The sequence below is a fragment of the Xyrauchen texanus genome, chromosome 11 (assembly GCF_025860055.1).
Source record: "Xyrauchen texanus isolate HMW12.3.18 chromosome 11, RBS_HiC_50CHRs, whole genome shotgun sequence".
Taxonomy (NCBI): domain Eukaryota; kingdom Metazoa; phylum Chordata; class Actinopteri; order Cypriniformes; family Catostomidae; genus Xyrauchen; species Xyrauchen texanus.
In genome coordinates this window covers 21,397,049-21,413,521 of record NC_068286.1, presented here as the reverse complement: position 1 = coordinate 21,413,521, position 16,473 = coordinate 21,397,049, and the positions used below count along the sequence as shown (strand labels likewise).

Here is a 16,473-nt window from a genome sequence, read left to right as displayed (position 1 = left end):
AGTAAATTTAATAAATAATATATTTGCGCTGTGTAAATAACAATATTATAGGTACTGTATCTAAAATAAATGGGTGATAAATAAATACTAATACAACAGGCTAGAAAAACAGACATATATTAATTTTAATATCCTATATATATATTTTGAATGAGATGAAACTTGACACCGCTTGACACATCCTAAAAACTGCACCGTTAAATCGGTTTCATGCTGAAGAGCAGCTTTAAAGTAAATTTTTTTTGTCTCTCTGTACTAAATATCAACATCACAATGTATGTCGAAATGATTGATGCCTGTCACGCAAAACATGAGCTCATTGATTTCATAGAATATCAGTCTGCTTTTATATTCCATGCGTTACGCCTGGTCAGAGGCTTCCATAAATATTTAGTTCATACATAGGGTGACGTCCTACCTAAGTTTAATGGTGCAACGCTCAAATATTTAGTTGTGCGTAAATTGTGAATTAGTGCCCATTTACGCCACAACTAGTCTAAGTTGTAATGTACATATAGCTGGTGCAACCGGCCCCTGGTGTATTAGTTAAATACTTTGGGTAATTCGATTGCAAATAGATTGTCACTTTACTCACTGTTGGTACCTGTTTCATGTTTTATGTGTTAGATTAGTTTTATGTTTAGAATAGCAATAATGTTTGTCTGTATTCAAAGATAATTTGACTGTGTTATATTTTGATAAACAATCTCATCCCTGTTTTTTTAAAAGATTTCATTTCAAAGCAAAACCTAAATACGTGTGATATTATTTTCAACAAGCCATGAGAATAATATCACTCCAATAAGTGAATTAATCATAAAGCTAATTCCTTACAATATACATTTTGAGCAGATAAAACGAGACGTTGTATTACGATTTAATGGCGGAGAATTTTATTCAGACAAATAATCTAGTTATTTGTCAATTATCTAATTTGTAATGGTTGTCGAACGCGACTAATTCCATTATACATTTCCTTACATAATAATGTAGAATAAGGACAGTTTATTTTAATTCCTAGCTCACATGTACCAAATTTCCTACTTATAATGGTGGGAGGTACGCATCACTTTAATCCGTACCGTGTACACCTACATCAACCAAATTCGCTACACAACCTCATTAACCATTCACTTTCATTGTATAAAAAAGATGCAATGAAGGTGAATGGTAACATTCAGACTAACATTCTGCATACTTTCTCATACAATATATTGTTGAATGAAAAGATAGTCATGCAGGTTTGGAACAACATTAGGGTGAGTAGATTATCACATCATTTTCAGTTTTGGGTAAACTATGCCTTTAACACTCTTCAGTTTGATCCTTGATGTAATTAGATACTTGTTTCTTGATAATACCACTCTATATCTAAAAACTATAAAAACAGTGACAATTGCACTCTAAAATACCTGGGTGTCTGGTCTTTGTGGTCTCAAAACGGAGGACCTGTCTCCTGTTCCTATCATTTTAAGTGCAATAAATCTTCAAAATTAGCAGTGGGAGGAACAAAATGGACAGGTGGTAGAAACAGAACCTTATGACTGGAAAGTCAGCACTTACATGACAAAGGCACACCATAAAACCACTAGCAACTATGTCATTGCAATGCACACTTCTGTTTTATTTTTTCCTCCATGGTTATTTTCTTTCCCTCTTTCATTGCTGCTCACTCTCTTTTAACATGTGGTTCATTTAGACCTGGAGGCAGTATCAGCAAGTAAAGCTGCTAAAGTCAGGAAATGGAGACCCATAAGCGACCAAAGAGGAAACTGTGGAGCGTGTCAATGACAGGCAGCAGATCTAGTGGGAAAGAGCCATTCTGTAATTATAGTGGGCTTGAAGAGACTCTGAGACCATAGGTTCATAGATAATTCTACTGCTAGCTACAGACAAACAATAATGTACTACCTTTTGTTAGCCACTTTTGTTACTTTGTTACCTTGTTTGACATTTTACAAGTTGTTCACAGCCTTATCAACAAACACAGAGCTTATACTGTAATTATCTGCAAACAAATCATTTAGTCTTGATACTGAGACCCTGGAAAGTGTAAAGAAGTGAAAAGTCCTTCTGTCAGCTCTCATGAATTTTTGTTGAGTACGGGGCGAATTATCTAAATAGTTCTTCCAATTTGGAAAAAGAAACTGCATCTTATTCAGTAACCACCCACAATCTAGTTTAAGCAGTAAGGACGTTTTCAACACACTAATATAAATTCATAAAATTCAGAGGGCAACTTTTCAAAAATGTATGTTGTTATTATTGTGTAAATACTGTAAATAGGTGTTGCATATAATGTTATACTGCAGAAATAATGACAATGTCATTAATTGCGGAAGTTTTAAGGTTCCTTAAACCATTCGACTCTGCAAATAATGCAATTTCCTGTGGCAAAGGGTTACGGGGAAATTTGTAATCTATTATTTTCCAAGTCAACTACATTTCCGATGTCATTTCCATTTTCAATAATTAACAAAACTAAAACCTATAAAAATGAATTAAAATGTCATCACCTGTATTTATCTTTGACTCCAGTTTAGCTTAACCAAATGAAAGGGATTTAAAAAACACAGATAAATGAAGAATATGAAGAATCTACTGCACAAATACCTAACTGTAAGCCCCCAAACCTAAACCTCACCAAAAACATTCTGCATTTTTTACATTTTCAATAAAATATTGTTTAGTTATCGTTATCGTTTTTTAAGTGATTTGAATTATGGAGACACTAGAAATGTCCTCATAAACCACATTTACCAGTTTGTAATCTAAACCAATGTGCTCGTAAATCCCCCAAAACAACACACACACACACACACACACACACACACACACACACACACACACACACACACACACACACACACACACACACACACACACACACACACACACGGCAACCTTTTATCAAAGGTTCTCAAGTTTTGGTTTTAAAGGGGGTTAAGGCTTTTGACATTTATTCATTATAAATGAATAAACCATTGCCATGGAGTTAGCTACATTGTGGCCCTACAGGTGATTTTTCTTCCTTATTTGCTATAATGGTTTTTACATAGGTGTAAAATGTGGGGTTCTCTTCTGAGGGAGACTGGCAGTTTCACTGTCTTGTCTTAGAGGTCCATCCAGTGGGACTCTCTGTTATTGCAACTAGTTCATAAAATCCTTGGTTTTGTTAGATTTTGGGCTTGGGCATGTAGCTTTCAACTACAAAGACCATCTTAACCAGCATGCAATTGCTTGCCTAGGCTGGTTAATGTTGATTTTTACTGATTTGATGCTGGTCTAACTGGTGGACCAAGGATTTCCAACTATACCCAGACTATTTGTGCAACAACTGAAAGCAAATTAGACTTACATTTTTGAGTTTAGCATTACTTGCATATAATTAAGGCTTTATATTCCTACTCTTAGATCGTTATTCTTAAACAATACTAGGTCAGTGAAGCTTTGAACTCTGACTAGTGCTTTTCAAGGGTTACAAGTTACTTATCAGTTATTAACAGTCAGAGCATTGCTTCCTGTTACATATCTTTGAAGATAAAAACAAGTTAACACTCTCCTCACATACTCTTAATTATTGCTTCATAAGATGATCATAGTTCTTTGAAAAGATCTTAATGACAATTAATAAAACATACAGAACATGAACAGACATACACAGAACCATTGATTTCCTTGTTAGGAATGCTTTGTGGGAGCCATGAGATATGTTGCAGTGCTCCCTGATCTTCTAATTTAATCTTTTCTATTTGCAAAAGCAATGTTTGGGAGTCTAACATTTATAATTTCCTTTTGACACACTAAAGCTGAACATATAAATAACCATCTTAGACAATTTTTTTATGTGCTATATGACGTTTTCACAAAACTGTGTATATATATATATATATATATATATATGTAAAATAAAAAAATATTCAGATAATTAAAATGCATTACATTCTTGTAGCAGAAGAGTTAATCATTGATAAGACAATACAAAAAAAAAAAAAACGGCTTTAGAATACAATGTATTGTTTACTACCATATTATTGATCATACGTCAATCATTGGCATACAGTTCACAACAATCCATTTCACAAGTGAATTTGTCAATCAGTTGGAGATTTATTTTGAGGGCTTGTTTAAGGACCGTCAATGAACACCTGCATCAGACATTTTTTTTTTAGAAACAAGCTAGGGTTATACATAGTACACAATACTACAGATATATTTTACAATAATGCCAAGACATTATATTCATTACATATTGCAATGGTTTTCAATGCTTTGGAGTTGTTGGAAGTACAAAGAGTATTTAAATAATATATATAAAAAAATAATAATTCCACAATACTACTGCGTGGGCACATTCACAAAAAAGATGAGGGGCAGATTCATCTACAGCATTACAGAAGGAGCAAAGTGAATCTATTTCAGGGAGCATGTTTCTTAAATAAAGATTGACGGGGTAAAAACAGTGTAACAGTTTAAATGACACCTCCTTAACCGGTAATTAAGTAATTTTTAATTAAATATTTGTGAGGTAAAGACCATACGATAGGGTGACCACCTGGCTATTGCTCTGTTGCAGGTCAGCCGACCTGATTTTGCGGGACAATGCGGGACACGAGGGAGAGATAACTTACTATTATTGTACTAGGTGAATAAATCTTGATATTATATTAGATGTATTTTTGCAGTGATGTTAAATGTTAAATGTTAATGATGGTGGAGTTCACTTTTGATGAGGTCTACAGATGTTCAGTTCCTTGTCTCTGTCCACGCAGCGGTCATCAGTGAAAACACCCTCTCCACGAACGCGTTGGAGACAGAAATGCTCAAAGCCAAAGATATCAGAGCTGTCATGTTTGGGGCACTGAAATGCTTCAGCAGAGCTGTCCGTGAAACTTTGGTGGCATACCCTGCACTCTCCTTTTTTAGGGTCACCTGTAACTGGTTTTAACCATGTGTATATTTTCTCCAATTCTTTATTATACGAACAAAGACACTTTTTCTTCTCGGGAGCTCCAGATAGACCCTATTTTCTGTTGCAGTTTTTTTTCCAGTGTTTTCCCGCTCTGGCAAGAAAAAAAGGCTGCGCTGCGCATGTTTAGTTTTCTTATTAACTATTTTTTATAGTGATTTTGTAATTAAAGGACGATGAAATAAAATGATGCCGAAATAATAATAAAGATAAAAAATTATACAGACAAAATTGAAATGCGGGACACTGCTTATGACTTGCGAGACGCGGAAACAAAGCTGCCAATTTCAGTACTGGGTCACCCTACCATACGACCTGCATCAGACATGCTTGTGTCGCGTCTTGGGTGTGTTGCTTCATAAAAACTAAAATGTTTAGGTCACTGTGTCAAGTTAAATATAGTTTAATACTCAATCTTTAAACACGTATTGAGATCCCTTCGTTCACATTTGAACCCTTAGTAACGCTTATCTGTGTTGTTTTCTTCACTGTATAAATTGTGTGTTGCTCACACAGCTGAAATTTCACTTACTGCCCTCTGGAGTATACAGGTGGTACTATAAGCATGCGATTAAATGCGTTAATAATTTTAACACGTTATTTTTTGTATAATTAATTGCACGTTATCGCGACAGCCCTAATATATATATATATATATATATATATATATATATATATATATATATATATATATATATATATATATATATACACACACACACACACACAGGTGGCCAAAAGTTTGGAATAATGTACAGATTTTGCCCTTATGGAAAGAAATGGGTACTTTTATTCACCAAAGTGGCATTTAACTGATCACAATGTATAGTCAGGACATTCATTACGTGAAAAATTTGTATTACAATTTGAAAAAATTGTCAGAGCTTTTTAAACTACTTCAAAGAGTTCTCATCAAAAAATCCTCCATGTGCAGCAATAGGGTTAAGATCAAAAACACTCTTTTCCAATTATCTGTTGTCCAATGTCTGTTTCTTTGCCCACTCTAACATTTTCTTATTGTATTTCTGTATCAAAAGTGGCTTTTTCTTTGCAATTCTTCCCATAAGGATTGCACCCCTGAGTCTTCTCTTTACTGTTGTACATGAAACTGGTGTTGAGCAGGTAGAATTCAATGAAGCTGTCAGCTGAGGACATGTGAGGCATCTATTTCTCAAACTAGAGACTCTGATGTACTTACACCTCTTTCTGTCCTTGTAAGAGCCAGTTGTCCTTTGTCTTTGAAGACTGTACTGTATCCCTTGTATTTGGTAATTTCAAGCATTGTATAGCCTTGTATAGACTCAAAACAATGATTGACTGATGAGTTTCTAGAGAAACTGTTTCTTTTTTGCCATTTTTTTTTACCTAATATTAAAATATATTAATATGAAGACATGCCAGTCTTTTGCATACTGTGGCAACTCAAAAGACAATGTTAAGCTTCATTTAACCAACCAAATAGCTTCCAGCTGTGTTTGATATAATAGCATGTGGTTTTCTAGTACCAAATTAGTAATTTAGCATGTTTACTCAAGAAGAAAGTGTTGGAGTGATGGCTGTTGGAAATGGGGCCTGTCTAGATTTTATAAAAAAATACTTTTTTAAAATAGTGATGGTGCTGTTTTTAACATCAGTAATGTCCTGACTATACTTTGTGATCAGTTGAATGCCACTTTGGTGAATTAAAGTACCAACTTCCTTCTGAAATAGCAAAATATGTACATTATTCCAATGTCGTGTGTGTGTGTGTATATATATATATATATATATATATATATATATATATATATATATATATATATATATATATAATACATGAACATAAAACAACATATCTGAAGAGAAAGTTGATACCAGAGAGTATTTTTACAGAAATCAGCAGCCTGTGTCTTACCTTTCTCTCCCCTAGGCTTTTCATCATCCTTCACAGGTTCAGGGCCCTTTAATGGCATGCTGGACTCAGCAGGACAAAATGGTTGCATGTCTTTGGGAACAGTGTATAATACAAGGTCAGTTTAAAAATATGATCATCATTTACTTATTTGATTTTACATATGATCTTCTTTTTTCAGAGAAAAATCTTTATCAGTCACTCTGACGGACTGAGTAGTAAAATATATATAGTCTTTTTTTATATTCATACATATTTTCATCTCATAAATACTGAAGCTACATTCAGGGGTGTAGCATCCATTATGATGGCATGTACATGACAGCATACAGTTTATATTATAGAGTTTTTACTATTTTCAAGTGTGAGTCTGGTGAAACAGGAGTTCTACGGTGAAAGTTCTACCTGTTAATCAACTGCTAATCTATTACAAGATTTTTACACTTTGCCGTTTACATGTGGCTTAAAAGGAAATAACCATCTGGTCGGAAAGTTCGAAAAAGCTCATATACTCATGAACGAGACTTCCCAGAACTTGTGCATGATAGCAACTTAAAGTAACAGTACTTCATTAAAATAACAGGGAATTCTGCTCTAAATGTCATGTTTGTGCTAAGATTAAATGCAAGTAGCCTATAATTGGCAGAAACACAGTGCCACATTTTTATTTTTGCTTTTGTTCTGTTTTTCGCACATTATTATCATGCAGTAACACACTGACGTACACTAATGATTTATGTGTACAGTCAAGAAATCAGAGTCAATCCTTTCTGAACAGTAGTGGTCAAAAAAGACACATATTACGATCAGGTGTATATTGTGATGTGTCTGTAAATGGTGATGGCACCTGTCTACATGTGATCGGATCACCCTAAACACATCTTTATACCAGGCAAAAAACAAGGGCATGGCACACACCGTAGGAGTGAGAGGGAGAGATAGAGAGATAGTTTAAATTGTTAGCTTGTTTCTTTTTTATCTGTCAAAGTATCTGAAATAATCTGTCAATATTTAAAAAATCTGTAAATAATTGTAAAAAAAAACACCCAAATCCATCTGCAAGGAACATGCCATCATAAGTACACACTGCCTAAGATGCATGAATGCATAAAAAAACTGCATCATTCTTTACCTTCCTTACTGTTTATTATTTCCTTTTTTGCATTTTTTGTAGTTAATTATTGCTGTTCACCTCACTGAATTGAAAATGTTTGCAAAATAAATTTTTACTATAGAGATTTTGAAAATGAAAAATGTTTACTCTTATTCTTCTGTTTTATACTTTTAAAATTTTCACAATTTTGCTATTCATCTCTGTTAACTGCAAAAACTGACACTTCAAATCAATATTTCAAATCAAAGAGGTTGTAATTTCTTCGCCAGCTGAGCAAATTCAACCTGCCACAGGCGCTGTTGATTCAGTTCTACTCAGCTGTCATTGAGTCTGTCCTCTGCAATTCAATAACTGTCTGGTTTGTTGCAGCAATGAAATCAAACATCAGAAGACTACAAATGACAGTTCGGGCTGCTGAGTGGATTATTGATTTCCCCCTGCCCTCCCTTCAAGAACTGTGAAGAGAATGGCTGGAAAAATCACTCTGGACTCCACTCACCCAGCCCACTCCCTTTTTGAACTGTTGCCTTCTTGTCGGCGCTACTGAGCACCAGAACTATCAGGCACAGGAAATGTTTTTTTCCCCTCAGCCTATCCACCTCATGAACAGTTAAAATGGCCCCATTGAGCAATAGCTGCCATTATATTCCCTTGATTCTGTATATAACACATTTGTACTGTATATATATATATATATATATATATATATATATATATATATATATATAGTCTTATTGTGTATTTATATATACTTATATTTTCCATCCACCTTTTATTTTTATTCAAAAATTTTTTATTATTATCTCTCTTGTTGTTGTATTGTTTGTACACTAGAAGCTTCTGTCACCAAGACAAATTCCTTGCATGTGTAAGCATATTTGGCAATAAAGCTCATTCTGATTCTGATGATTTTATTGTTATTACTTTAGGGAAGAAGAAATGGTATCATTAACATCATCATCATCATCATCATCATCATCATCATCAAGAAATAAATACATAAATTACACCTTTGCTCTTTCCGGTCAAAAATTACTGGGAGTACCAAAAGTAGGGCTCATTTATGAAGACCATAGGAGGGTTAAGCAAAGAAATACATGTGGTGATAGATTGTTAGGAAAGTCAAGTACCTTTCACTGAAGTGGAGTCAAACACATCTCCATCCACTATGCTGAGTGGGATCTGAGCATCTTCCTGTTTGGGATGTAAATCCAAGAAGTACCTCTGCATTAGATAAATATCAAAATGTACATATTGGAAATACATTCTAATGATTATAAAATATTTAATGCATTGAGAGCTAGTAAATACTTATTGAGTTCTAATTCTGACTTTGGATTTAACATCAGCTGATGTTTAGCTCTTTTATATCAACCTAAACAACTTTATAATAATTAGAAAAAATCTCTTACCCTGGTATTTTTTTGGAGGCAGAAATAAACTATTATCCCAGAGATGAGCACAACAATAATAATCAAGATAATTATGTAAGCTGTTGGGGAAAAAAAACAGTAACAATGAACAAGAACCATATTTTGATCTATCAATTCAAAACAAACATTAAAACTGAAAGAGCATGAATAAATAAACCCTGACAATAAAGAGAGAACAAAATTCACCTGATCCATAGCTATGTTCTGGTACAATAGTTGCTGTAAAAATAAATAAAATAGATAATAATAATGCTTATATTTGCAACTCATTGCACAAATAGAATAATCTGATGCTTAAATGAATTGCAAGTTGTTTTCAAAACTCAAAGTGCTGCTCCAGGTGCTCTATTTTTGGGGGTAAAACAATTTCATAAACTAGTTGTAGTCTGTTGGCACAATTTTCATCAATGGGCACCTTTTTATATGATTAATGTGAAAGAAAAAGAATACAGAGATCAGACAACTATAAAAATCATGCAATGATTTATGTAACTAACAATGTAGGTATCATCATACAACTTACATACTGTAATAATTATGAATTCAAGTGGAGGATTTTCTCAGGGTTTTTTTTTAAAGTAAATTATAAAAGTAATTTATTTGAAACTTAATCTTTTAGCAGATGATTTCAGTGTCAAGAGTTCTAGGCCACAGACAAATCCTCCTTCCTATGTAAGAATGACACATATATATATATATATATATATATATATATATATATATGAACAAAAGCAAATTAATGTTCTGAAGGTACTCTCACATTGCTCTTTAATGCAAAATCAAGTGTGATATATATTTTTAAAGTGTGGCACATTCTGTGATGATTATGCATGCAGTCATGATAATACGCAATATTTTCAATCTTACTGGTTGCCAGAGTTTTGCTTGTTCTGGTGGTTTTTGCAATCTTGCTAGTTGTACTGAGTAATTGAATCTTGCTTGTTGTGCTGGTTGGTGGAACTGGTGTGGTGTCATTGCTGGTGTGAGGATTTTTTGAGGTAGGAGGAGTGGGAGAACCTGTTGACCATGCAAACATAAAGATGTCCTTTTTGCACTTTGAGATTCTTATTTATATGCTCAAGCTAGCAGTATAGCATACATTATAACCTGGCTTACACATTTGCCTACCATGTTATCAGCAGAATTAGGTGTGTAGATACCAACATTTTGGGTTTAGTTGAACAGAAACAATGAGAAAGCACAATGAACAAGCTTTACTTCTTTCCAGTTACCTGAATCTTCAGCTGAAGTGGTAACAGTTGTGTTTTGAGAGAGAAAAGTGGAGTTTGCATTGATTGAAGAGGTAAAGTTGCCTTCTAAGTACTCTGACGTGTCTTTGAATTTGGTTGTGTTGTCATGAGGCATTGAAACTGGAGCAGGTGTGGGTTCCATGGTAGCTATTGTGTTCATTGCCTCATTTTCAACAGCATTATTCAGGACAAGAAAGACACCTGGATTTTACCAGAGAAGGATTGATTAGGTCATTTTACGAGAAGCATATATAGGAAGAAACATTTATCAGAATACAGCAGGATGAAGCTCAACAGAATACAGGGGTCTCGTGATGAGTTTTTAAAAGTTTCAAACTACATTTAACTTGACAAAGCAACCTAAAAATGCTGCATTTATAGCACAAGATGCTGAAAAGCACCACAGTGAAACACTCAAAAAGCATCCATCTGACACATATGAACACGGACCAACAAAATTGTTGACAAAATGCAAAAAGACAAGTTTTCTGAAAACAGCCCAAGTCTACCTCGGACAGATTGACAAACTTGGTGTGAACTGAAGGCCAGTAATAAGATTAATTTCAATTAGATGAAAATAAAACAAACAAAAAATGTATGTCCAAAGCCACTTTCTGTATGTAATGCATAACTATATTAATATATTTGAATTATCTGAATTACTATATTTATTATAGCTATTATACTTCTTTTGATTATAATGAATTATCATTATTTGGGATCATTTGACATATTTATAATTTATATTTATAATGATATATTCATTAGTATTTTGCAAATACTGATATATGCAATTAATTGAGATTAATTTGATGAATTAATCGGCATCTCATGTAATTAATTTGATTACAATTTTTTATTGATTGACATCCCTAAATCAAATAAATGCAGTACAACTACATCAAAAATAATGGCTAAAGACCAATAAAATTTTTTTATAAAAACATTCCTCACTCCAATCCAATCATTAGTAGCAGACAATTCATTAGAAGCCACTTTTTTATTATTACCTATTTGTTTAAAATGGTAAAACAAACAAACAAACAAACAAACAAACACATAAACATATCATAAAACATACCAATAAGTAGATGAATAGACACGCGGCACATTTTTGCCATAATGTAGATGCTAGTCAAATGAGTGTTCCTTCTTTAATACAGTAAGATCTAAGTGAAATATATTTTGAAACCACGAACTTCCACCTCTGTGACCAGCACAGGATGCAGCAGACAGTTACTCAAAAAAGGCACTTAAGGAAATTGTGTAATCTTGTACTGCCCCTTATTTTCTATCGTCTACAAACTGAAACGCATAGGTACTGTGTGCTTTGTAAGCTTTGGTGTATATTATGGTGTAATCCCATTTCAAGTAAAGAAAACAGGAAATGCAGCTGTATGACAACATCTGTGATATATATTTATTATGTCCCTCATACTTGCCAGTGCCCAAGTCATCATAGAAATAGTCTATTCCTAAAAATAACACAAGTGAATAGTAGACTTTCATAAGACAATAATTTCTATGGTGTAACCCCACTTAAGTAAGAATTGTCATGGCTTGCACTAAACTTTTTAATTTGATTTGGAATAATTTAAAACCAGTATTTCAGAAACACATGCATGATATCAGATAAATGGCATCGGAGGAACTTTGTCCATGAGAATTTGAAAATATCACTGAAAAGTCTTTTAATGTAAAAAGCATTGACAGTATTTCTCAGGGAAAATTCACAGGGCAACATACTCATTTGATGCATTCATACTCAGATGCAAATCCAACAAAATTATCATGCAAAACTACATCTAGCCACAAGGTGTCACTGTAAGTATGAGAAAACGTCTCAGGTTACGACTGTAACCCTAGTTCCCTAAGAAGGGAACGAGACGATGCATCGATGACGCTTTGGGAACGCCTTTGCGTGAACGCCCCTGAAGCACGTATATCAACTAGTCCAATGGAATGAATGAACGCCATGGGCGGGTGATGTCATGACCAGGAAAGCACATCCGGTGCGGTACTCGTGTTAGCTTTTAGAGCCGAAGCAAAGTCGATCGCAGGGATGCAGGAAGTATGGCAGGGCGACGCATCGTCTCGTTCCCTTCTCAGGGAACTAGGGTTACAGTCGTAACCTGAGACGTTCCCTTACGAGGGAACTCGCGATGCCTCGATGACGATTTGGGAACGATAATACCCAATATGCCATAATTACAAAATGCCAGATGATAAAAACTGTCGGCAAATCAGTAAAAAGCACCTGGGATCCTGGGGCAGCTTCCAGGTCCAGGCTATAAAACCTCACAAAAGTTAGCGGCGAGGACCAACCTGCCGCATCAGAAACCTCCTGAAGGGAAACTCCTGATACGAGGGCTTTAGAGGCCGCCATACTTCGAGTAGAGTGAGCTCTGACCACCGAAGGGCACGGCTGGCCAGAGGACTCATATGCAAGCGAAATAGCCTCAGCTATCCACTTACTGATTAGATCTTCTCCACGGGGCAGCCCTGTGGACATAAGTGTCCAGTGCTCGCACTGAGATTCAGTTTTTCCTGGTCCGAAGATGTAAACGGAGGAGGACAGAATGCCTGCAGTACAATAACCACAGGCCTCAGCCTCAAGGTGCCACGAAGGAAACGAATAATCAGGGGGTCTCGACCCAAAGATGTCCTACCCACAGGGGCATGGAAAGCCACAATGGCCGCCACGTAAACCTTTAAGGTAGAAGGACATGAACCTGATGTAAAACGATACTGGAGAAACTCAAGTACTGTGTTGACTGAACAGTTAACTGGATCTCGCTGATGCTGGTGACACCAAGACGTGAAAACATTCCACTTAAGTGTATATAATTTCCTCGTGGTTGGAGCTCTGGAGCTAAGAATGGTCTCACCGACCTCAGTCGAGAGACCACTCTCTAAAAGTTGGGCCCCCTCAGAGGCCAAACCCATAGGTTCCAAATCTCCGGTTGGGGGTGAAATGTTGTGCCCCCTGCCTGAGACAGAAGGTCTCTCCTGACAGGTAACTCGAAAAAAGGGCCGTCGAGGAGATGAATTAGGTCCGCAAACCAAATTCGACTCGGCCAGCGTGGAGCTACTAATAATAGACTTACTCCGTCCTGGCGGACTCTCTCCAGAACTCCTGGGAGCAGAGCAACAGGGGGAAATGCGTACAGACGTAGCCTCGGCCACGTCTGTACCATAGCGTCCAACCCCAAGGGGGCTGGTTGCGTGAGGGAGAACCAAAGTGGACAGTGCGTCGTAAGCTGAGACGCAAACATATCCACTTCTGCTTGGCCGTAAAATTCCCAAATGAGCTCCACCGCCTCGGGGTGGAGTCTCCATTCCCCTGGCCTCAGCACCTGCCTCGACAGGGTGTCTGCTCCTATATTCTGGTACCCTGGGATATACACTGCCCTCAGGGAGAGTATTTTACCCAGGAACCACAAGAGGATCTGGTGCGCCAGTTTGCAGAGTGGACGTGAGCACAGACCCCCCTGTCGATTTAAATAAGAGACCACCGATGTGTTGTCTGTACGGACAAGCACATGATGGCCCCTCAGATCTGGGAGGAAATGTCTCAATGCATTGAAGACGGCCATCTCCAGGCAATTTATGTGCCAAGAGAGATGATGGTTCCTCCACAGACCCTGAGCTGAGCGGCCTTCCATTACCGCTCCCCAGCCGGTGAGAGAAGCGTCTGTCGAGATAGCAACTCGATGGCAAAGAGCTCCCAGCACCGGACCCTGGGACAGGTTTCCTCCATATAATCAAGGCGCGGATGCACCGCCGCGTGATCTTGATCATACGAAGTGGGTTCCCCCTCGGGGAGAACCCTCTGGTCCTGAGCCACCACTGCAAAGGTCTCATGTACAGCAGGCCAAAGGGGATCACATTGGACGCTGCTGCCGTGAGGCCTAACAGTCTCTCGAACTGTTTCACAGTGCGTGACTGGCCTAGCTTCAACTCTTTTGTGGCTGTGATGATAGCAGCTACATGAACAGGCGATAGTGTGGCCCGCATCGTGACTGAATCCCATACCACACCAAGGAAAGTGGTTCTCTGTAATGGAGAAAGCACACTCTTCTTGGCATTGAGTCTCAACCCCAATTTCTTCATATGAGCGAGAACGACATTTCGATGCCGAACCGCTGACTGCTCTGATTCCGCCAGAATCAGCCAGTCGTCGATGTAGTTCAGAATGCGTATGCCCTGCAGCCTGAGCGGGGCCAGAGCTGCATCTACGCACTTCGTGAACGTGCGGGGTTGACAGAGCTAGAACGTACTAAGGGTACCAGTCTCTCGAGACTGGCCTCTGGTGTTAAAGGAACAGCCACTCCGGCGACCTGAAGCATATTGGCAGGAAACAACCGAACTGACTGTTTTTGAACCCCCCTCAGAGGGCTCACGTCCGACGCAACGTCGAGTCGACATTGCGCCGAACTTCCGCTGGATACCACTGCACCCCGAAGCACCAAGGGTGGCGGGGTTGGCAGACTGGTCCCATGAGGACCCCGAAGTGGAGCGGGCACCGTATTCTGAGGTGTACACCGCTCCACCCTGTTAAAGGAACAGCCACTTCGGCGACCTGAAGCATATTGGCAGGAAACAACCGAAATGACTGTTTTTGGCCCCCCTCAGAGGGCTCACGTCCGACGCAACGTCGATTCGACATTGCGCCGAACTTCCGCTGGATACCACTGCACCCCGAAGCACCAAGGGTGGCGGGGTTGGCAGACTGGTCCCATGAGGACCCCGAAGTGGAGCGGGCACCGTATTCTGAGGTGTACACCGCTCCACCTCAGTTGGGGCTGTCCTCGATGGTCTGACGTGCATAGCATCAGGACCCTTTTTTTTTTTTGAGCCGAAGCCTTCTTAGCTGTAAGTACAGTCCTCAGATCCGGCTTAGACTTAGCCGACTTCGGCTGAGAGTGTTGGCTCGGTCCCCAAGATTTCGGGGGAGCACGAGACGCAACACTTATTTTCTGTTGCACACGGTGCGAGGAGCTTGGCTGGGGATGCTCACGCCCAGCATCCCCAGGGGGATGGACTCGGCGAGGAAGGAATTTTTTAAAAGCCTCAGATTGTTTTTTATTTTCTAGAAATCTTCAACAACCGTATTCACCGAAGAGACCAGAGGGAGACACAGGGGCATCTAAAAGAAAAGCCCGCTCTTTATCTTTAATCTCTGCAAGATTTAACCAAAGATGTCTCTCAGTAGCTACGAGGGCTGCCATAGACCGCCCAATAGCACAGGCGCTCTCCTTCATAGCTCTGAGAGAAAGATCTGTAGCCCGACGAAGTTCTCGAATTTCGTCGGGACTAACTCTCTCACTCCTATCGATATCCCCCAGCAGATTTGCTTGATAGGCTTGGAGCACTGCCATCGTGTGCAGACAGGCTCCAGCTTGACCTGCTGCCGTATAAGCCTTACCCACTAAATTGGATGTGGTTTTTAGTGGTTTATTTGGCAACACGGGATCCTTCAGGGACGATGCTGACCCAGGAGACAGATAGCTAGCGAGCATCTATTCAGCTGGGGGCATCGACCCATAACCAAAATCTTTCAGCCCCTTTATATTTGAATATGTGTGAACATGGGGGTTAAAAAGACGAATATGGTTTATTCCATGATCTACATAGCTCACTATGTAGATCCGGAAAAATGGAAGGGCCCGGTTGAGATGAAACATTAGATGTGAGAAAACGCTCGTCTAAATTGCTTTTAGGAAGTATCTCTTTTCTGCTGGCCAGTCAACATTTAATTTATTAACAGCATGAGTTATCACCTCAATAAGCTCCTCACTGTGTTAGTGTTTGTG

General features: G+C 38.0%; 1 protein-coding gene across 7 annotated transcripts in view; it reads right to left on the bottom strand.

The window, feature by feature from the left end:
- Positions 1-11,863, bottom strand: part of LOC127651287 (uncharacterized) — a 44,326-nt gene extending 32,463 nt beyond the window's left edge. For 4 of the 7 annotated variants that reach the window (XM_052137055.1, XM_052137058.1, XM_052137056.1 and 1 more), the window contains exons 1-7: positions 11,739-11,863; positions 10,640-10,858; positions 10,275-10,424; positions 9,594-9,626; positions 9,387-9,466; positions 9,105-9,198; positions 6,864-6,953 (exon numbers count right to left, since the gene is read on the bottom strand). In XM_052137055.1, the coding sequence (XP_051993015.1) occupies positions 6,864-6,953; positions 9,105-9,198; positions 9,387-9,466; positions 9,594-9,626; positions 10,275-10,424; positions 10,640-10,858; positions 11,739-11,778 (706 nt within the window). In that variant the 5' untranslated portion in view covers positions 11,779-11,863. The remainder of the gene's footprint in view (positions 1-6,863; positions 6,954-9,104; positions 9,199-9,386; positions 9,467-9,593; positions 9,627-10,274; positions 10,425-10,639; positions 10,859-11,738) is intronic. The other 3 variants (XM_052137060.1, XM_052137061.1, XM_052137062.1) reach the window with 3 other exon arrangements.
- Positions 11,864-16,473: the final 4,610 nt, after the last annotated feature.